This window comes from Endocarpon pusillum, assembly GCF_000464535.1.
Source record: "Endocarpon pusillum Z07020 unplaced genomic scaffold scaffold1898, whole genome shotgun sequence".
NCBI lineage: Eukaryota > Fungi > Ascomycota > Eurotiomycetes > Verrucariales > Verrucariaceae > Endocarpon > Endocarpon pusillum.
This window is the reverse complement of record NW_006916095.1, coordinates 1-20491: the sequence shown is the minus strand read 5'-3', so window position 1 is coordinate 20491 and position 20491 is coordinate 1. Positions and strand designations below refer to the sequence as shown.

Below are 20491 nucleotides of genomic sequence, written 5' to 3'. Positions count from 1 at the left end.
ATTGTGAAATGCCCCAAAGCTGGTATCCGACTTTTGGGCTGGGCTACCACAGCGCTCGAGTTTAATTAATCCTCTCCGCCCAAACAAGCCAATGCTGCCAGACTCTTTCCTACAGGGATGGCAGCGTATCTTCTACGGTGCGCCCGATGATGGGAAAGAAGATGTCCAAGGAGTCTATAATGGAAGTATTTTCTACAAGGCCGACGAATACGCGGCCAAGCAGGAGGCTGAACGAAATATCAATTCGCATATGACCCAGCCTTCTTCATCGTTCTGGTCCCCTATGCCACTGCGTTAACCTTGGGAGTCAAGGTCAAGGAGCTATTCTACAAAATTCAAAGGACATTCCCAGAATGGCGGATATTGGTTCTCTCCTTGCCACAGCCACACAAGACCTCTATTTGGCTCAACGAGACCTCTTGCAATCTTATTGTTTACCTTGTACGTGATGATAATGGCCCTGTACTTGGGCAACACTTGGGTGGCGGTGGCACAGTACTAGGTACGGATATTCAATTACATTAAACTGCGGTGAATTTATATTGAGCGTAAGGGCCGTAGAACAACTATGAACAAGTTGTGACACGACCCTAAGATAAGACACTCTTTCCATATGCAAACATTCGTAGAACACATTGAAAAGGCACCAGGCCTCTCTCTCATACTAATTGTCAACGTTCCCTCCGAAAGCGGAAACCTAGCAAGTCCAGTCGGATGAACGGTTCGCGCGTACCCTCGATTGGGCCCTATCGAAGATAGACTGGGGATCATGACATTGGTATACATAAAGGAAGAAGCAAAGTAACCAACATCGAGTTCACGCCCAGGCTTTTCCGCGGACTGAACTGGGTTATCTCTGTGACGTGCCGTTGCTGTAAGTGGATCCAGAGAGCGGTCCGAAGGAAGTAGTATATTTAGAGTGACGGAATTGTTGATTGGGACGCCTGGCGAATAGACGTAGGGGTCACTGAAGATCTGGGTCGGTGTCATTTGTCAGCAAACGGCGCGCCTTCATGCGCTATGGAAATTTGATCATACCCAATAAACTGCTCACCTGCACCGATAATATCCATCTCGAACGAAGTGAAATCGACGTCAAGGCCGGCGAATATGCTAGCAGGTAGCTCGACCTGTTCCAGTGATACATAGCTGTATCTATGCGTATTGAGGTGGTCGACGCTGGGAGCCTCGTCATCCATATTCCCCCAGAGGCTTGAATAATCCACAGAGCTTGGAGGGGTTTCCCTGGTGTGAGCGCTTTCTGAATGACTGTGGGGTAGAAGGGATGTGTCTGTCGATCCACACATCTCTTCAACACCGAAAGGATTTGGAGAAGCAGCCCGCATAGGTAAGGGAGTGACTGCATGCTGATCTGGTGGCGCTACTGAACCAAAGGGAAAGAAAGAGCTGTCAGATAAAACGCTGGATTGGGAAGCCGGGAAATTTCCGGGTGGCGAGGTACGATTCGAGGATGTTGGCCCCCTAGGAAGGTATGATCCTTTGCTCTCATGGCATGGCTGAGAAGCTGCACCGCCGTGGTCCCCTGAGCGAACAAGCTTAGACCTCTGCATTCCAGGTTTGCTGATGTTACCTTCAGCGATATTCACTTTGCTATGCCACTGATTCTTCGCCTTGCGCCCCGGACCAAGCTTCGAACTGGAAAGCGAGCCAGGCTTTGGATGTGATGGATCACACTGGTATGGTCATATTAGTACAACTGTGAGGCAGAAGCACCAGGAATGATCACCTTCCGGTGCCCATGGCGACATATGTCGCACGGACCGCCCCGTCTGCGAATCCTCTGGCTTGAGGCCTTTTCTTCCTTGGACTGTCGTCTTTTGGCTCTTGATGCCGTTAGCTGTTGGCCCGTCCTTGAATCGAAATCAAACTGTGTACCACCGGGAAGGGACCTTGCTACATGTGGCTGAGCACTTGGCGGCGGTTTTGGGGATGGGGCGGCACTAGGGTCAGAGCTCCAACAGTCCGAAGCAGCAATGAACGTGGATGGGTTAGATTTGCTGGCGGCGAAACTTGCCAAACCTTCGAAATTCTCATCGGCGGTATGTTCATATATATTTCCAGGCAAGCCATTCAGTTTCTGGTGCTGTGTAATGGTTCCAACATTAGCATCATCATCCTGTGCTTTTAGGATTGAACCATACCCCTCGTGATGGGGATGAGTATTTTTGACCAAAATTGGGCTTGAAATGGGATGATGGCCCAGAGAGCTCCAAGGATCATCATGGTCCAAACCTGGAGGGAATTCCTGTAGCGGCTGCTGCCATTTCTCAAGGTTTCCATTCCATGTCGCGACTGGCACAGGGGTCACATTATCTGGCATGCACAGTGCATCTTCCGCCGAAAATGAAGCGCTCCATGGTTGGCATGACTCGGAAAAACTAACACAACGGACCAAGATTGGAAGATGATGCTGTTGGAGCACTTGACTGGTTTGCACAGGGATGGACACGCGAGGATTAGATTCTCGAAAACTCTCCGGGATCAGGAATGCACGGTTTTGACAGCCCGCTCCCTGCACAGGGATTTTGGAGGGAGTCATATATCCAGATGATGAAGGAAAGTCATTCGGGCCAACCTGTTCAAATTGAACATTCTCCACTGGCGAGACAGACTGATCATCTGCTTGCGCAGAATTGTACATCTCCATGTCCGGAGGTAGGGGACTCCCCAAGTTGACCGATGGTAACAGATCATTATCATGTCGAGCAATTCCAATCGATCTCTCGCCGGTGAGAGTGGTGCAGCTGGTACATCCTTGTCCTTGCTTATTGGGCACGGCCTTCGATGCATTACCAATAGCGCCGGTCATGGTAGCCTTCTATGCGGACGTTCGCTAGGTGAGGTGGCGCTCAACCTTTCTGTCCATGATCAGCCCGATGGAAATCCACTCCTTGAGGTCCCACGAATAATACCGGAGACAATACAGTGGAGGAGTCAAGGATAGATTATGAAATCTACCCAATGAACATGTCAGGAAGTCCGGAGGAGTATGCGGGCGCCCTTCTTTGTAGGTAGCGCCTGGGACACGACTGCGCTCTTGGAAGCTGGACCAAGTACTGTTGACCTTGTTTTGTCCTTTGCGGAAGCGGAGACAAGTTTGCCTGGCAAGCTGTCCACAGTGTGATTATGAAGACCAAAGCGCGCTTAGGGTAGTCAGGTCAAGGAGCCAGTTTTTGGGAATTGCTCCGATATCTGTGTTTGAAAGGAGTTCGAAACAAGGGAATCCGGTGACTGATGTCGTTAGCATGGACCTCATGAAGCAGAATAAACTCAATCAAGGAGTGGTACTTTCTTGCTGTAGATATCGGCGCGCATAGGAGAGGGTGTTGAACAGTTTGTACTTGGCTCGTTGAGACGAATGAGGTGAGACGGGAGCGAGGAGAAGCGAGGAATTCGGCATAGATATGGAGAGTCGAGGCAACGCTGTGACGGCACATAGGTGCCAGCACAAGGTGCATTCATATTGCGGAATCCCAAAAGGGATGCGTCGAGCGGTACTTTAGTTGGTAGAGACTGATTGGCGAACATTGCGGCTGCTCATTAGTCGAAGTGAGGAGATTGCTGCCCGAAAAGAGTGTGGCCAACCAGCGGTAGTGTTGGCCGCACTTCATTCAGGTTTTCTTCAAACAAAGAGAGAGATATTGTGGTAAGGCACACTGAAGAGTAGTGGTACTTGAGCTCTGCCGCTGAGCTTGCGTAATTGAAAGCGGGCACTTTCAAACGTCCTGGGGAAGTCGCTCTGCTTATCTAGCTTGGCACCAGCCCCGAGTCTCCGAATTTCTCCTTGCTACCAAACTACTGGCTAGGCTTCGCAGTTGCGCCGTGTTCCGAACATCCGGGTATGATTGACAATGGTAGCTACGAATTCTCGATGCCACCCCCAAAAACCCTAGTCAACCCAATCAATTGGATACCCGAATAGCGGCAGGACTTGGACCCGGATGTACCAGATATGGTTCCGATCTCGCTGTTTCACTGGTAGGCGACACTTGTCAACGATTCTTTTGCATAATGGTGGGATGGAAATTTCGTATTTGCAGGCGGCTTGGGCCTGCGATGATGCGGAGTGCCGTAGTGCCTTGACACCAGTCCATCTAGCCTTCTTGCGAAGGAGACATCTTCGAAGTTCGAAGTCTGTCCTACCAGGCAGCTTTAGTAGACCCAAAGTACTCCGTAATCTGCAACACGATGGGGTGCACGCTGCTATCAAGTTGAACTCCATCAAAATCGCAATCTGCCATGTATCGTTGAATGCTGTCTGTCTGGTCATAGTCTTTGATTCTTTGCTTGAACATATCTTACGGCTATCTCATGAGACTGTCATCCTACCAAAATATAACAATTTGTACCAATAGACTGTCTTTCATTCTACTGGAATGCTTGCAGCTGTTGGCGGCAGCACTAAAGTCTTCAGGATGCATGCACCCCTGGTCTCCTCTCTGCATGCGTGTGCGCATTGCTTAGTTGACTCTGGCTTTGACAGCTATGGACGGTAGAACAAGCAACGCTGGCAGAAATGACAGTGAACTGATGAGCGGTTTTCTTCGACTTGGCTGTGCTTACTTGCTTCGCCTATGCCGTCGTCTTTCCGGTATCGTCACGTTGAAGCTCCCGTTCGACTAATACTATAACCGCGAGCCACTCTACAGACGCATGGCCATCCTTCAGAGATCATCCTAACCGACCATCATATGATCAGCCATTGCCAGGCTCTTAACACTCAGCACAAACCTGGGCCTGGTCATCTCATGCCTTCTGCGCAAATAGACAAGGCTTCAATATCGCAGAATCCTCCAGAAGGCGCCCATCATAACGCGCAGACGGTATCTCGAGATGACAGAGAACTCCTGGATGACTCCGAATCTCCCGCTGCCCGCCAGGATCCCCACAATATCAGATTCTGCAATCAGCTTAGCTCCATCCCTTCCACCATACCAGCTACTCTAGGGTATCCGTTACCGCTCGCCGAACCACCACTATGGACAGAGCAAGGGCCAGAAACAACATCGAAAGGGGAGCGAAACCTTCTTCACGATCAACAGTTCGACTTTGCTGGACTTCCTCGAAGAGATAGTCACTCATCGGGTACCTCTCGCAAGCGCATGAGCGTGCGGGGGTCAGGCATAAGCATAGGCTTTGGACGGACAAGATATCGAGATGAGGAGTCTACGCTCTCCCCGACAGCAACCTACGAAGCATTCGAAAGAACTGCTCTACTTGGGAGTCTAGGACCACCGGAAGGAGATGAAAGCACCCCAGAAAACACGAACAAAAGATGGCAGAATGCGACAGGTCCTACGAAGAATCAAACGGATTGGCAGCGGGAGGCAAAAGTACTGGCAAAATACTCGCGCTCGCTGATCCTGACATGTATGCTACAGTATTCGCTGCCAATGGCCAGCATCTTCTCGGTTGGACACATTGGCAAAATTGAACTTGGGGCTGTCTCTCTAGCCAGCATGACGGCCAATATCACCGGATACGCAGTGTACCAGGGTCTGGCAACCAGCCTAGACACATTATGCGCCCAGGCGTACGGTTCAGGGAACAAAGTCCTTGTGGGGTTGCAAATGCAAAGGATGATTTATTTCCTCTGGGTCATGACGATTCCCATAGGAATCATCTGGCTAGCTGGAACGCAAATATTGGAGGCCATTGTTCCAGAGAAGGAAACTGCTGCTTTGGCTGGATTATACCTAAAGATCGTACTTTTGGGGGCACCTGGAATTGCAGTCTTTGAGAGCGGAAAGAGGTTTGCACAAGCCCAGGGTCTCTTTTCGGCCACACTATACGTGCTTTTAGTTTGTGCGCCGCTGAATGTGTTTCTCAATTGGCTCTTCGTTTGGGTAAGTGCTTGGCGCTCATCAAAAATAAATGGGTTACTGACAGTGCACCAGCAACTTGGCTGGGGCTTTGTCGGAGCTCCTATCGCAGTAGCTTCGACCGCGAACCTGATGCCAATATGTCTCTTCCTGTACATCCGCTTCGTGGATGGCATGGAATGTTGGGGTGGATTGTCCAGGGAGGCCTTCAAGAATTGGGGACCCATGGTCCGGCTCGCCCTTCCTGGGCTGATCATGGTAATGGCTGAGTATCTGGCTTTTGAATTTCTAACGCTGGCTGCTAGTTGGATATCAACAACACACTTGGCGGCTCAGAGTGTGCTCAGCATGCTCGTGGTCTTGGCATGCCAGTTATCTTTCCCCTTATCGATATCTGCCTCGACTCGTATTGCCAATCTCATTGGTGCCACACTCTCCAACACAGCCCAAGTGACCGCCAGGGTCTCGTTGATAGCGGCATGCTGTGTCGGAGTATGTAACATGGTCATCCTAAACAGTCTCAGACATCGCATACCATGGATTCTCACCAATGACACGGACGTTGCCGAGTTAGTAGCCAGGGTGCTCCCCCTCTGCGCAGCAATGCAGTTACTCGATGCCTTAGCTGCAAACTGCAGCGGCATTCTGCGGGGCCTAGGAAAGCAGGCGATCGGAGGCTGGGTTGCCCTCTTTAGCTACTACGCGATCGGGCTACCAATCTCGTTAGGAACAGGGTTTGGGTTGCATTGGGACTTGTATGGGTTTTGGGCTGTGAGTAGCCACGGATCCTTTCCCTTGTAGCAAAGCTGACTTCTAGGACAGGGTTCAGCGATCGGACTTGTTTTGGTGGTTGCTATTGAAGGATGGTACATTCACAAGACTAGCTGGGAGAAGGCAGTGGAGAGCGCTATGAAGAGAAACACCATGGGATGATCGGAATGTGTCTGCTGCCTCCTATTGCTGAAAGTTTTACAGTCAACTCGAACAATAACCATCCATGTTCCGTTTGTCCGAATATTCCCATGACCAACGCGCTGTATCATTATCCACCGTAAAGATGCACAACGTTTCGAAAGGGTCGCTTCCTCTCATGCAAGTTGTGGTTATGCAGCTGGTCTCGAGAAGCCGCATTACTTCTTCGCACGGATAGCAACCAAGTTCCAAACGACTTCAAGCAGACACTACAATAGTCGTCCAACGTAACCTGATAGGGAAAGAACTGTAATTGAAGATAACCACCCAGAGACTCGAACAAGTGACTAAAGTTTACTGCATTGAGAAGAGGGGGAAAGGCTCTGTCTGCCCCTCTCACTAAAACTTTCGTGCGATGGCTTCTGGTCGGCAGCAGCTAAGTAGCTGCTATTGCATCTTACATTGGTTTCCCGTTGAAGCCAGGAAGTAGCATTCTGCAGCATGGGCCAGACGGAATGAGACAGTTTGCACCTGCAGTTCAATGGTTGTGCTTTCAGATTTCTCATCACATCAGTTAAGGTTATGGTGGCAAGCGGAGGCGGATGGATCGACATCATGACCCAACGTAGTAGATCAGATCTAGATTGGTGAGATTCCAGATTTAGAATTTTAATGACAGATACTTGTGTACTTAGTATCGTTGTAGGATTGATACAGCTACACGGAATTTTGCAGAAGTAGGAGATTACTAGTACTGCTAAGTGGTATGTACGTAAATGTCATTCACCACTATTTTAGACTCGTGGCATGCAGTCCTGACTATCACAAACATGCCAGGAACGAGCTTTGTGGGTGCACCACTGCTAACTAGTGTGTAGGGCATATTACCATTTCAGGATTCTTCGTCGATCAATTTCTGATCTAGTAATGCATGATACGCTGTAATTCTGTAGTTTACCCCACACTAGGTACGGGTATCGATGTGGATCCTTCCGTGAATATGCATCTTAGCCAGGCCAGACCGACCGCCAAAACTCGGCTTCGGCCAACAGCAGCATATCCTTCCCGGGGCGAGCAACGAGCTTCGGCATCCTCGTCTTTGCAGGCCAGTGGTCATGGTTGGGCTTGGTGCTGAAAACAGCACCTTTTCGAAAAAGACATGTTTTCTGACAGGGATTCCGGACATGCTACGGCTGGGATCGGTTATTCTTGATGAGGGGCATCAGAAGCTCTTAGTATTCTCCTGAGTATCCATTAAAGTTCCAGGTCGCCCTCCTCTGTTCTGTGCCCCCTACAGAGGTACTTCCGATGCATCCACTAGGGGAATCTGAGATCCAGCATGGTTCGTACAAGATCAAGCGGTCCACTGGCGAGCCTGTCCCATTAGAAATCCATCCCAATTTGTTCAAGTTCTCTAATCTCATTTCTTGGGCTTTATGGTTTCTCTACATCACTGCTGAATTCCATCTCGCATGGTCAGTGCAGGTCGGCACGCCTAAAATAATATGGCGAATGTGGATTATACTCTGGGCGGAGGTGTGCTTGTCCTTCCAGGAGGTAGTTCTTGCCATCAACACAATCTTGGCTCTCTTTGGTGCTAGTGACACTCGTGTTCGCCCATGCTATCGACTGGTGGGCAGCTCCGCTCCCACTGTCGATGTCTTTATTCCATGCTGTGGAGAGGCTATTGATGTAATCATCGATACAGCCGCGGCGGCAGCTGCACAAGACTTTCCCTCGCAGCGATTTCGGGTTTTCGTTCTTGATGATGGCCACGACCAAGGGCTTCGACAAGCGGTGGACGTGTTGAGCAAGCAGTCCGCAGAAAAGAACGGTCCAGTTCTGTGTTATCTATCTAGAGACCTAAGACCTGGTGACCAGTCCTACTTTAAGGCGGGAAACCTTCGATTCGGCATCGAGCAGACGCAGCGCTTGGGTAGCTCGGATTATCTCGCCTCTCTCGATGCTGACATGATTCCGGAGCCTGACTGGCTGAGAAGGATGGTACCCCATTTGATCTTGGACGACGCGGTGGCCCTAGCATGCCCTCCCCAGGTACTTGAAATGCATTGTAAAACCTCCAGTTGAAGTCCGAGCTAATGCGGTACTAAGCGCTACTACAATGTCCCCAGCACGGATCCATTAGGACAGCAGGCAGAATTTGACATCTGGTTTACGATATTCGAACCCTTAAACGACCGCCTAGACGCCGCCATGTGCACAGGATCCGGGTTTGTCGTTAAGAGAAGCGCCCTTAACGACATCGGAGGCTGGCCTTTGGCCCATGCAGGAGAAGATCTGATGTGCTCGGCTGCTTTGAGTAATGCCGGCTGGAAGGTTGCTTTTATTCGGGAAGACCTGCAACTTGGACTGGCTCCAGATTCGTTACGGGCTCATGTAAGACAGAGGATGCGTTGGGTAAGTCGTTTTTTCTTCCTGTCAAGACTGATTTGACCAGACCTCTTCATTGCTGATATTTCACAAACAGACAGTTGCTGGCATAGAAGTTCACAAGCAATTTGGATTCTATCTAGCAGGTTCGAGGTTCACCTCTCAGATGACCTGGGTCCAAAGAGGAGTTGGTGTCCTGCAAGCGCTTAGGGACTACGCCCATGTGACGAATGTTTTGGCACTCGTCTTGTTGCCAATCGCAATTCATCCCATTCCGCATGAGGAGTTTGCCGCCATGGCAACTGTCGAAGATCTTTTCTGGCTGCGGAGTATTTTTCCGGCAGCATTCCTAGCACATAAGATCAACAACTATATCATGTATGCGCATATTGGATCCCAACGCCTAGCGAGTTTTCAAAGTATGGATGTCTATTGCGCTCCTTGTAAGTTCGCTCTACCGAGGGCCACACAAGCACGGTAGCAGCATTGCTCTCTCTCTGGGCCTACGAAACTTTACCCAATAACTATTCCAGGTCCAGAACCCATTTCATAATCTACAAACTGACCTTCTCATCTCCCAAGACACCGCATCCCGCTGCCTCCTCTCCCTCTTACCGTCTACCCTCAGCCCTCCGACCTTCGAAGTCAGCGGCTCCATTCTGTCTCCGGCCAACGAGCGCTCCGCGCTCCGCCGCAAGCCGCTCCCTTACCGCCTCCTCACCCTCGACATGTTGATTTATTTCTCCTACATCATCTTCGCCTCCATCCCGCTCGGCCTTCGCTTCCTCGCTTTTACAAGCCCCGACCCAGCGGAATCCTCGGGTTCCGGCATCTTGTTCTTCCCCTTCATTGGGGCGCTCCTGAAGCTTCTCGACGCTATCCTAAAAGCAGCGGTGCCGTTGTGGTATATGCTCTATCCGCCGACAGTGCCGGAGAGAGACGAATTGATGGAGACGGATGAGAAGGGTTTGAGGCGTCCAAAGAATAGACGTAGCCAGAATTTGCGAGGTGAGGATAGGGGTTGGCTGGGGATGGATGTCCTGGAGGTGGGGTTTGTCTGCTGGTGGTTTTGGTGGTAAGCTATTGCCAAGTATAGGATTTGCGAGGTTGCATCGTAGAGGAAAGGGGGATTGAACAACTTGGATAAATGTATGGGCTGTAGAAAGAGTTCCTTTTATCAACACCTTCCCAAGCATGTTCCAAACGTATGCGGAAGACCTCTAGAGCCACCCGAATTTTTGCCGAGTCAGAAAATCGGGATGCCTCTCTACGAGAATCACGCACCATGTGTGATGAAATGTAGTAAAGGATCGAGCGGACCACTCGTCCTGCGTGCGGGTCCTGCAACACTGATAGTGCCCCTTATGTTAAAAAGCAATCTAAGGTGCTATAAAGGCATCTACCCTCTTCACCTTGTGCAAAATCTTCTATAACAAATTATCATTCACGGAGACTTCTGAGGACTTGGCAAAAACCCAACCTCAATCAATCGCTTCACATTGCTTCTGATGACCTCCTTCATTCCCTCACTGTCCACGCCTACGGGCATCTCCCGCGAACCTATGGTCCCTCCGTCCCTTTCCAATACATGAATAAGTGGGAAGAGAAGGTGTTCTTCGCGCTTCTTCATGATCGCTCCTTTCAACCGTCCCATCCATTCATCATAACCCAGCCTTTCTAAGTCGTAGCCAAAATCCCGTGCCAGCATTTCCCACAACTCCGCGAAGCGAAGGCCCTCCAACACCTTCTCTACACGACCGGAGTGATGGCTAGCAGCGTCATTGCAGATGCTGGAGACAACACGACGAGCCACGCAATCTACGTCGGCAATCAGGAGCCAATGTGCCGCCTCGTCATGGTTGTACGCTCCAATCTCCACGCAGCCCGCGATAAGGCGCCAAATGAAATCGGTCTGGTTAGCAATGCCGGCTTGGCGGGAACCGACAACGTACCCAGGCTTGATTGTGGAGAGGCACTTAGATTGGAAGTAAGTATGATCAACGCAGTTCCGCACGAGCTGCTCGGATACGTATTTCGTCTGGGCATAACCGTCGGCTTGATCGATATGATTAGCTGCATCGCTGCGGTGAGACTCAGGATCTTCCTCATTGTCCGGTTTAATGCTGGGCTTTCTGCCACCAGAAACAAAGACGAAGGATGAAATATTGGCCGCCTGCGCCGTGATCTTAAGGAGCTCGGATGTTGGATGGACATTCGTAGCTTTAAGGGTGAGAAAGTCGGAGCTGTAGTGTACCTTTGCGCCGTTGTGGATGATGGCGTGAATATGTAAGTCCTCTCGACTTGTTGTTCCGCAAAGACAATCCAACTGCCGGCTGTCTAGTCCAAGATCGTCTTCTGTGAGGTCGCCCCGCCATACTTGAATTCTAGAGCCATAACAGTCTTGCCACCAGCCGGTTCTGATGCCGGTCTCCTTGACGCGCTGGAACCCTGCGGATTCCGTGGCGCATCGTACCAGGCAGAAGATTCGCAAATCTGGTTTCGCCACGAGCTGTTGAAGGATAGCCGAGCCTAGGTATCCAGAAGCGCCGGTGAGAAACACATTTCGAATGGCCACTGAGGCGGCTGAATCACCATTCGAGCCTTGCGGTTTGATGTCCCGGAACAATTTCTCGCTCCAGATTGCGACCTCTTGAGCAACGTTGACGGTTGTATGTATGGTAGAAGCGGTAGACGAGTCATTGCGATGATCAATCAAATATGCTAGGTCGCGAATGGTTGTTGTTGAGTTCAACAGCTGATGCATTGGTATTCTGATCCCAAATTCCTTCTGCATAAAGATTGAAAGAGAGATGATTTGGATCGAGTCGATACCACTTTTCTGAAGAACAAAGTCATGCCTCTTCAGCATTGACTCCCTGGCTTCGTCTTTGCGTGCCACTAGTTCCACGATTTTGGCACTGAGGAGGTTTGCTGTAGCTTCGCCAGGATCGAGGAGCGAAGCTCGTAGATCATTCAGTGTGGCCGATACCACCTCAGAAGGTCTTGATGTCATGTTCGTGAGCCATTGGTCCACCAGCTTCCGGTTTATCTTCAGAGACGGTACGAATGGCATATTGTCGACCACAATGCATACTGTCGGAATCATGTAGCCTGGCAGAGCTCCGACAAGATTTCGTCGAACAGCCTCTATAGATAGAGACTGATCCAGCGCAATAGATATGGGTTTGCTCAGAACACGCGAAGATTCTGTGCTACGCATTTGCACCACGGAAACTAGCTCTCCGGCAAAGCACCCTCGCTCGGGTCGGGTCACCATCGAGACGGCCACTCCTGGGATGGATGCTATATGGTACTCGACCTCACCGGGTTCGATCCGCTGTCCTCGAAGCTTGATTTGGGTGTCCTTCCTGCCAACAAAGTCGTACGCCCCATCAAATAAATTCGTATTATATCTGAGGAGATCTCCCGTCCTATAAAAGCGTCCACACTTGAGCCCCATTTGATCTGCCCAATCAAGGTTTTCAAGGAAGCATGATCGGGTTTTGACTTCATCATTGAGATAACTGCGTGCCAAACTTGGGCCAGCCACTACCAACTCGCCAACTGCCCCAATAGGCACGAGACAATGTGGGTTGTCTGGGTCCACAAGCCAGCATGAGGAATTTGGAAGTGGATAACCAACAGTCTCTGGAGAAGTTCTAGAATGCATGTGCATGATGAGGCATATACCGACCTCTGCGGGCCCGTAAATCTGGATGAGCGAGACTCTTTCTGCCCACCTTTGAATACGATCTTGAGGAAGAGCCTCGCCACCAATTGCAAGTGTCTTGAGAGTCGGAACATCAGATGGCTCAATCAAGCCTGCAAAGGACGGTGTCAGAATAGCGTAATCTGCTTTCATACTGTTGATCACACCAACGATGTTGCTCCTGCGGTCTTCTTCAGACGGAATACATATGCAGCCACCAAAGATCAATGTTGTGAAAATGTCTATAATTGCAACATCGAAGGTGTGAGCGGCGAACTGCAATACGCGTGCGCCATGGTAGCCCATTGCTTCTCCATGTGTTATGGCATGCGTGCAGATTGCTCCATGCTCGTGGATCATCCCCTTGGGTTTGCCGGTTGAGCCGGAAGTGAAAAGAACGAAGATAGGGTCCTTAGGCCCAACACTGGCAGCACAGAAGCCTTTGGTTTCGTTACTCTGACCTCTGGAGACCGTCTTTGCGTTTACCACTATCACATGCTCGGCCAAACCCTGCATGCTGGATGCAAACAAGTCTGAGGTAACCACCACAGTTGCATTTATGCTGTTCAGAATCTCCTTGAGCCGCGCTCTCGGGTGTGCTGGGTCGAGCGGAACAAATGCACCACCAGCTTTCAAGATGGCGAATGTGGCGACCACCGTCCAGAGACTTTTCTCATAAGCGAAAGGTACATAGGTTCCGGGGCCGACACCAGCTCGAACTAGTTGCTGGGCGGCAATTGACGAAAGTGCATTGAGCTGAGCATAAGTCACGGTGCCATCCCAGGCACAGATAGCCTCGGAAGATGGTATCGCTCGCGCGACGGATTCAACCAGGTAGTGCATGCAGGTCATTTGAGCGTAGGGGACCTTGACATTCCACGATATCATCTTCTCTTTATCGTCATCACTGACGAAATCTGTTTTGTCGATGGTAAGCCCGGGGTCTGAAACTACTTTCTCTATGATATTTCGAAGCGTATTTGCCACGGCTTGAGCGTATTGCCTGGAAATTGCAGGACAACGATAGCTCATGGAAACATGGATCGACGACTCTATGGCCTCCGAATTCAATATAAAGTCGAACTACAGTCGGACAGTCAGCATCTTGAACTTGTCTGCATCTGGTCATGTATCAACAAGGTCAAGAGCGTCACTTACACCATCATCAAGGATATCTTCGTGCGCCAGCTGAACGTTCCCCCCCTTCGAGTAGCCATCTATGAGGGGCGCAGAGCTCAACAGATTGAATGCCGTACTGATCTGAGTCTTTTTCAGACCCGCTCTGGATATCCGACAGACGCTTGCACGAACATCTTGGATTAGACACCCGTCGAAGATGTCATATCGTAGGACCAAAGCTTCGGCGTCTCCTTGCAATAGTATATCATCGGTGAAGTTCCCGAGATACTTAGGACCTTTAGAACCGAGAAGCACCGCAAAAGAAACAATGCTCCTCCGAAAATAACTGCGTAATAGGATTGCCCAAGCAGCTAGTACTACTTCATCTAATGGCCCAAAGCTCTTCCCCGAACTCGCACGGAATCTTGAATGATCGGAGACGCTTATCGTCTCATAGTGATGACTTGTCACGTCTCTCCTAGCAGAGGTAGGAAAATGGCATTGCTGAAGGATAAGATCCTCCGATGTTTCTTTTGTGACCAGATGCATGGTTGAACCCAGAGGGGAAGTCTTAACGTCAGAGAAGAAAAGGCCATCTTCCCTCGCAGAAAGAAGTTGAAAGCCAGATCCTCGATTGAGAGCATTGGAGCAAATCAGCTGACTTGCCGCATCGAGAAGCAGATCAAGCATAATTTCACGGCACATAACAGACAAACCAGAGGAGACCTTGACATGGTTGTAGTCCTACTACAAGGTGACCCACTCTGCACAGTAAATTTTCAGCAAATGTGCATATGTAGAGCGTCGTAACAGCTTACCCTGCTCGCTAATAGCTCATGATCGTGGACAAACTGCATCTCCCTGCAACATAATCTATCCCAGGCTTGAAGCGAGGGATATTGACTCAGAAGTAGCTACGCAATGCATGAGGTGCTTGCCGCATCGAGAAGCAAATCGAGCACAATGCCCATTCACGGCACATAACAGGCAAACCAAAGGAGACCTTGACATGGTTGTAGTCCTACTGCAAGGTGACGCACTCTGCACAGTAACTTTCAGCAAATGCGCATATGTAGAGCATCGTAACAGCTTGCCCTGCTCCCTGATAGCTCATAATCGTGGATAAGCTGTATCTCCCTGCACCATGATCTATCCCAGGCTTGAAACAACGAGGGTTATTGACTCAGAAGTAGCTGCGTAATGCATGAGGTGTTCGGGACCTTCACTGATGACTTGTCAATATCGGCCTGGTAAAGCGCTTTTCGCACCGTGATGGCCGCTAGAGATAAGACCTTTTTATTGAGTCTACTACAGTACTAGGCTTAAGTATTCGTAGGACAGCGCTAGTATATTTGCATCAAAACAGGCTCCAAACGAGACAGCTAAGCTTTGAACAGTTAAGTGGTATTGTTATAGCTAATTGATACTAACAATTGCCTAAGAAACTTCTAGACACTGAGGTGGCGCTGTATCCGAACTAGTTGCTACTAGTGCTGTGCCACGATCAATTATGGCTTTTACCATAGTAGTAAGATGAAAGATAAGAAGAAATCTGGCTTGGTGGCTGGGCCCTTCGGCCCGGAGAATCTTAGTTAGCCTCGGGACTACTTACTAGTAGTTATGCAAGCCTAATTTAGTAAATCACCCACACTCTAAGCGGATACTGTGGCGCGTCTTTCAATTACTTACAGATTACCATTTATCCTAGTATCAGCTTTCCATGCGTGAAATGAGGCAGCGCGTGGAAGTAACTTACAAACAGCCCATGTAGGATTTTGCACAGTCTGGATATGCAGAAGCAGAGACATGTAGACCGCCAATACTGTTGCCCCGCAAGATGGTCTCTCACAGTACCCCACCTTCTCACTATCGTACGCTGACCTAGGTCCCAATCCATCCGTTGATTCCTTATACCATATCAGAACCTCAAAATCTCAGGCTTCATATACAAGTCCTTCTGGCTTTCTTTTTCTTCAGTACCTTCTCCCTTTCAGACACTCTCCATCAATATGGGCTCTATTAACGAATCGGAACGCTACGTCAACCTGCTAGAGTACCTCCGCTCCAGGACCCAGGTTGACTGTGACAGCCTGGACATTCAGAGTAACCTTCTATCTTCGCAAGCCCGGCCGTAAAGATGCTAGTTGATCAATAACTGATTCGTGCCATTAAGTCGTCACGGAGCTAGGACCGTTCGTCGATTGCACTTCGAATCAGGTATGTAAGAACGTTCGGAGCGGCGACTGGTCGCTGATGACGCCCAGGCAGATAGCTACTTTGAGCTTCTGAACCCTCGTCGTGCAGCTTTGCTCAAGAAGTCCGCTGATCTGAGCCGACATATTCTGCCTGAATACCCGGATGTGTCTTTCGAAGAGCTAGCAGTCGAGATATCGGTACGCATGCGCCTAAGTCAATCGAATAGTACACCACCATCGTGCTTGCTGATGGGCATGACAGATGATCAGCCTATCTCTGACTATTGCACCATTGATCCCTGGAAACATTCATGTCATGGCCAATCCAAGCCTTTCCTATTCCACACCGAAGGTAATCCAAAATGGTCAACGTACGTTTCTAAGTCACGTCCAGCAGCTAGATTAACATAGGGCGATCAATGACGCGGTGTAGGTATCGCCAGCCTCTGCCAGCGGTTGGACCCTAGCTTCGATCTATCTAGGCTTTGCATCAAAGTCCCAGCTACCTGGGAGGGTCTGCAAGCCTGCCGTAAATTGAAGGACTTGGGAATCAAGACCCTGGCAACAACACTGTTCACCATGGAACAGGCGATACTTGCCGCGGAAGCGGGTTGCATTTCGATTTCGCCATTTGTGCACGAGCTCAGAGTCCATTTTGACGAAGAGTAGGTGATGTTCTCCAGTCAGAACGCCAAAACCAGGCAAGCTCAGATTTGCAGATACCATGATACGGACCCGATCTTTGACCTATGTGTCAAGGCGCAACAATACTTTGAGCGGTATTCGTACGCGACTCGAGTGAAAGCTTGCAGTCTTATCTCAGTGGACGAGGTTATGCAAGTTGCTGGTGTTGCCGCACTCACCCTCCCTCCCACGCTTCTACATCCTCTTTCCGAGATGACAGAGCCGGAAGCTAAAGTGGCCGCTCTCTCCTTGTTCAACCACAACACCAAAATAGAAGGGCAAGAGATGGAGCGCAGAAGTTTCCTCGATGAGGAAGCGCGATTTCGAGAGACATTTGCAAAGCGTGATGGCGGGAAGGGAAGGGTGAAGACGACCCAGGTACCCAGCATTTTTAAACGTCGCCGTGTGATGGTATGCCGTTACTGACATTGTTCGGCAGGCAATTGACCTCTTCTGCGAGTATCAACTCAAGGCGGAGGCTCTTATGAAGGACACCGATACCACAATAGTTGCGTAATGGTGCATGCCAGCTAATTCTTGGTGGACCTTCTGTACCAACGTGCAGCTTGATGGTTTTCGCATGGGGTCAAAGTATGTAGTAGTTGACGGAGGATGTGTCAATTTGATGATGAATGATAGTAACACAGTATACAAGGTGTTCGTCAAAAGCTCAAAGTCTTGTCCTCGCTCGGAGAAAGAAAAGTTCTCCAATGTAGCACGCACAAGGTTGATGCAACCAAGTGGCCTTCCACGTACTGCACCACCTGAGAACATGGATTTTGCTTCTATGGGATGTAATTTTTGAACTCGTACGAATGTAGCCTGAAGGTTGCATCACTGCGACATATAATGGCTCAGCTTTGTGCACACTGCTATATCCTGTCATTGAATGCCGACCAGTCGCATATAAGACAGAACCAAAGTCGTAGCCAAGTCCAATAATGTGTGAAGTTGATGTATTGATTTATTGCAGCATAAATCATCTAGAAACGAGGCTTGACTCAACGTGAGTTACAAGCCCAAAACGACGTTCGGAATCGCTGGATTGGTTGCCATTGACTTAAAAATCTGCAGACGTCGCATGTCTTCCCAGGCACCATGGTTCAACAGGTGACATGAGCAACGCCACGCCTACCTCGTACTCGCATTTGAGAGCATTTCTGTAGCTCTGGCGCATTCCTTAACTGCCGCACTCACCGCTTCAATCACCCCTCGCTCTTCCATAACTTTCAAACCAGCCGCAGTGCTTCCGCCCTTCGTGGCGACCTCTGCCACAACACAGCTGGGATCTTGGCCAGCAGCTACAAGCCCACTGGTGCCTCTGACCGCTTGCGCAGAGATCCACATCGCATCCTCCTTAGACAAACCTTGGCCGTTCCCGCAATCCAAAGCGCCATCAGCAGCACCGGCGATTATTTTTGCATAGAAGGCTAGAGATGACGCAGCAATGGCCGAGGCGTGATTGATTTGTGATTCGAGAAGTGTCTTGGTAGGACCAAGGAGGGCAAAGAGACGGTTGACTTGGCGGTTGTTGTCGTCCTGAGGCGGGATGGACGGATCTGAGGACGAAATGATAGTTACAGATTCACGATTACGAGCGGCCATGTTGGGAACTGCGCGAACGATAGTGCAGAGACATTCCGGGTCAGTAATACCCGGACGTTGCTGTTTGTCATTGAATTCTTGTGCGTTGGAGTCGGAGAGACAGCTCTGCAATTGCGCAATAGTGACGCCACCCAATACACTAACCAGTGTCTTTCTCCTCTCATTCCCAAGAAGGGCCGTCCGAACATCTTGGTCACACAAGATGTCCGCGAAAGCATATGATTTGCATCCTAGTATTACGACGTCTGCCTCCTGGGCAGCTCGCGCGTTTTGGTCTTGCAATCCCACGGTTACCTGCGGAGGAGAAGGGCGAGATGGTGACGAGGTGGACTGCAGTGACAGGACAGCTTGCCGAACTCGATCGACACTCGCGGCTTCGCGGACAGTAACGCTAATGTTAGATATCTCGAGGGGAGTTCGCACAGACGATAAGAGTGATGGGAATGTAGAGAGTGTCGGAGTAGAACGCTTCGGTGACAGAAAGCCACAGAGAAGAGATGTCCCAAGTTTGCCTTTAGAGTATTAAATTTCGTGAGTATAGTTCGTGCGACTTGACATGGTGGGAGTTGTAGTCGCTGAGACGTACCGCAGCCGAGGATAGCTATTGAAAGCCGCTCTGGCAAATCCTCCATGGTTTGCTCGCTGAGCCCGTGGAAAGGTTGCCGAGTTTTTCGGTCTGCTTCTATCTAAAGCGTCAATGCACCCAGCTTCCTCAATGTTATACGCTTAAGTGTAGCCCCATGTTAGAAGGAAAATTTGAAGTTGTACTCTGTTTATCAGGAGACCATGACACAGCGATCTATCTTGGCATATGAATCATGATCTCAGGCATCACTGTTTTGTTTACATGATTCACCTAAGCGAGAGCTGCTGCACGTTCGAGTTTGGACAAGTTGATCTGATATGCCCAAATACTAGTAGTACTAACTTCGGCTTGTCTCTGGGCAGCCAGATTCGACAGCCAGATTCGATTTCTGCAGATTCGGCATCTCGGCGTTTGGGGCTTGGCAATATATGCCCCACCAAATTTAGGTGGGGAGTTTATCACTTAATCCCCCCTCGTAACAAATCTATTAGAATGCATTTCAACGAGGGTTGCCACAGGGTATATTGCATTTCAACGAGGGTTGCCACAGGGTATATTGCCTATTTGGGACTCTTGATACATTTCATAGTGTTGTATCTATATTTATGCCTATTTGCCTCGTTTTGGCTGATTCTGCTTGCCCTCATGTATAGCCTTGTAGTCCAAAGTAGGTCCTCTAGCCCGTTTTGGCCGTGCATTCGTCTGCAGCAGGGCAGGAGCTGTTGATGCAGGCAGAATAAACGGATTCTCCTCCCAGGGCGCAGGCAAGTCATCCTCTAACGGTAGAGGCGTTGCCCCAGCAACTAGTTCCTCTGGAGGCGGCGGCGTTTCTCTGATAACAAGTATCTCATCCTCCTGCCCTGTTACAACAGCAACGTCTCTAGAACCAAATGAGGGTATCTCTGCTGCAGTAGAAGCGGCCAGAGTCATGTTGATAGCGAGTTGGTCTCTCTCTTGCAGCCACTGTTCGCGGTCGCGAGCGTTAAGCTCTCTTGCAGCTATTTCAGCCCCTGTGAGCCCCCTAGCGTCAGCCTTGCCGTGAGCCCTTTTTGGTACCCATTTCTGCTTTGGTATAAGTAAGGGATTGGCCACAGGGACTCCACGACCCTTATACGCAGCCTGCGCAAGGCCTAATATCCTTCTATCATTTTGAGCTATTTCATCATTGATGTTAGGGCTCAACTGGTTAAGACAAGTCTCAACTAGAAGCTGGGTCCAAAGGGTTGGTTGGGTAGAACAGGAAGAGTAGTGAACAATACTAAGATGTCTTCAACTTAGGTATGAGCTGATAACATGAGTTGACTACGAAGACTATGAAACTATCTGGGAAATGAGCGTGCTTATATAGACTAGAAGATTCGTGCTCAGAGTTGATCATCCTGATCACCTCTGATCATTACATTATCTAAGTCTGATTATGTATATAGTTCAGGGTCTAGTCCTGTCT

General features: G+C 49.7%; 7 protein-coding genes across 7 annotated transcripts; 3 read left to right on the top strand and 4 right to left on the bottom strand.

The window, feature by feature from the left end:
• Positions 1-914: 914 nt before the first annotated feature.
• On the bottom strand, positions 915-2830 carry EPUS_09156 (uncharacterized protein; the record flags this gene model as incomplete). The annotated part of the gene is made up of 3 exons (XM_007803028.1): positions 915-975; positions 1039-1694; positions 1748-2830. The coding sequence occupies 3 exons, from the start codon at positions 2828-2830 to the stop codon at positions 915-917; spliced, it is 1800 nt and encodes a 599-aa protein (XP_007801219.1).
• Positions 2831-4769: 1939 nt separating this feature from the next.
• Positions 4770-6776, top strand: EPUS_09155 (uncharacterized protein; the record flags this gene model as incomplete). Its single annotated transcript, XM_007803027.1, has 3 exons — positions 4770-5867; positions 5919-6614; positions 6666-6776. 3 exons carry the CDS (start codon positions 4770-4772, stop codon positions 6774-6776), a joined length of 1905 nt encoding a protein of 634 aa, XP_007801218.1.
• Positions 6777-8063: 1287 nt separating this feature from the next.
• EPUS_09154 (uncharacterized protein) lies at positions 8064-10225 on the top strand (the record flags this gene model as incomplete). Its single annotated transcript, XM_007803026.1, has 4 exons — positions 8064-8810; positions 8868-9173; positions 9244-9589; positions 9729-10225. 4 exons carry the CDS (start codon positions 8064-8066, stop codon positions 10223-10225), a joined length of 1896 nt encoding a protein of 631 aa, XP_007801217.1.
• A 365-nt stretch (positions 10226-10590) lies between these two features.
• EPUS_09153 (uncharacterized protein) lies at positions 10591-14664 on the bottom strand (the record flags this gene model as incomplete). Its single annotated transcript, XM_007803025.1, has 2 exons — positions 10591-13938; positions 14014-14664. The coding sequence occupies 2 exons, from the start codon at positions 14662-14664 to the stop codon at positions 10591-10593; spliced, it is 3999 nt and encodes a 1332-aa protein (XP_007801216.1).
• Positions 14665-15983: 1319 nt separating this feature from the next.
• Positions 15984-17370, top strand: EPUS_09152 (uncharacterized protein; the record flags this gene model as incomplete). Its single annotated transcript, XM_007803024.1, has 7 exons — positions 15984-16077; positions 16148-16191; positions 16239-16367; positions 16432-16540; positions 16603-16834; positions 16889-17231; positions 17293-17370. The coding sequence occupies 7 exons, from the start codon at positions 15984-15986 to the stop codon at positions 17368-17370; spliced, it is 1029 nt and encodes a 342-aa protein (XP_007801215.1).
• Positions 17371-17984: 614 nt separating this feature from the next.
• Positions 17985-19090, bottom strand: EPUS_09151 (uncharacterized protein; the record flags this gene model as incomplete). The annotated part of the gene is made up of 2 exons (XM_007803023.1): positions 17985-18970; positions 19045-19090. The coding sequence occupies 2 exons, from the start codon at positions 19088-19090 to the stop codon at positions 17985-17987; spliced, it is 1032 nt and encodes a 343-aa protein (XP_007801214.1).
• Positions 19091-19653: 563 nt separating this feature from the next.
• Positions 19654-19974, bottom strand: EPUS_09150 (uncharacterized protein; the record flags this gene model as incomplete). The annotated part of the gene is made up of 1 exon (XM_007803022.1): positions 19654-19974. The coding sequence occupies one exon, from the start codon at positions 19972-19974 to the stop codon at positions 19654-19656; it is 321 nt and encodes a 106-aa protein (XP_007801213.1).
• Between the last annotated feature and the right edge of the window lie 517 nt (positions 19975-20491).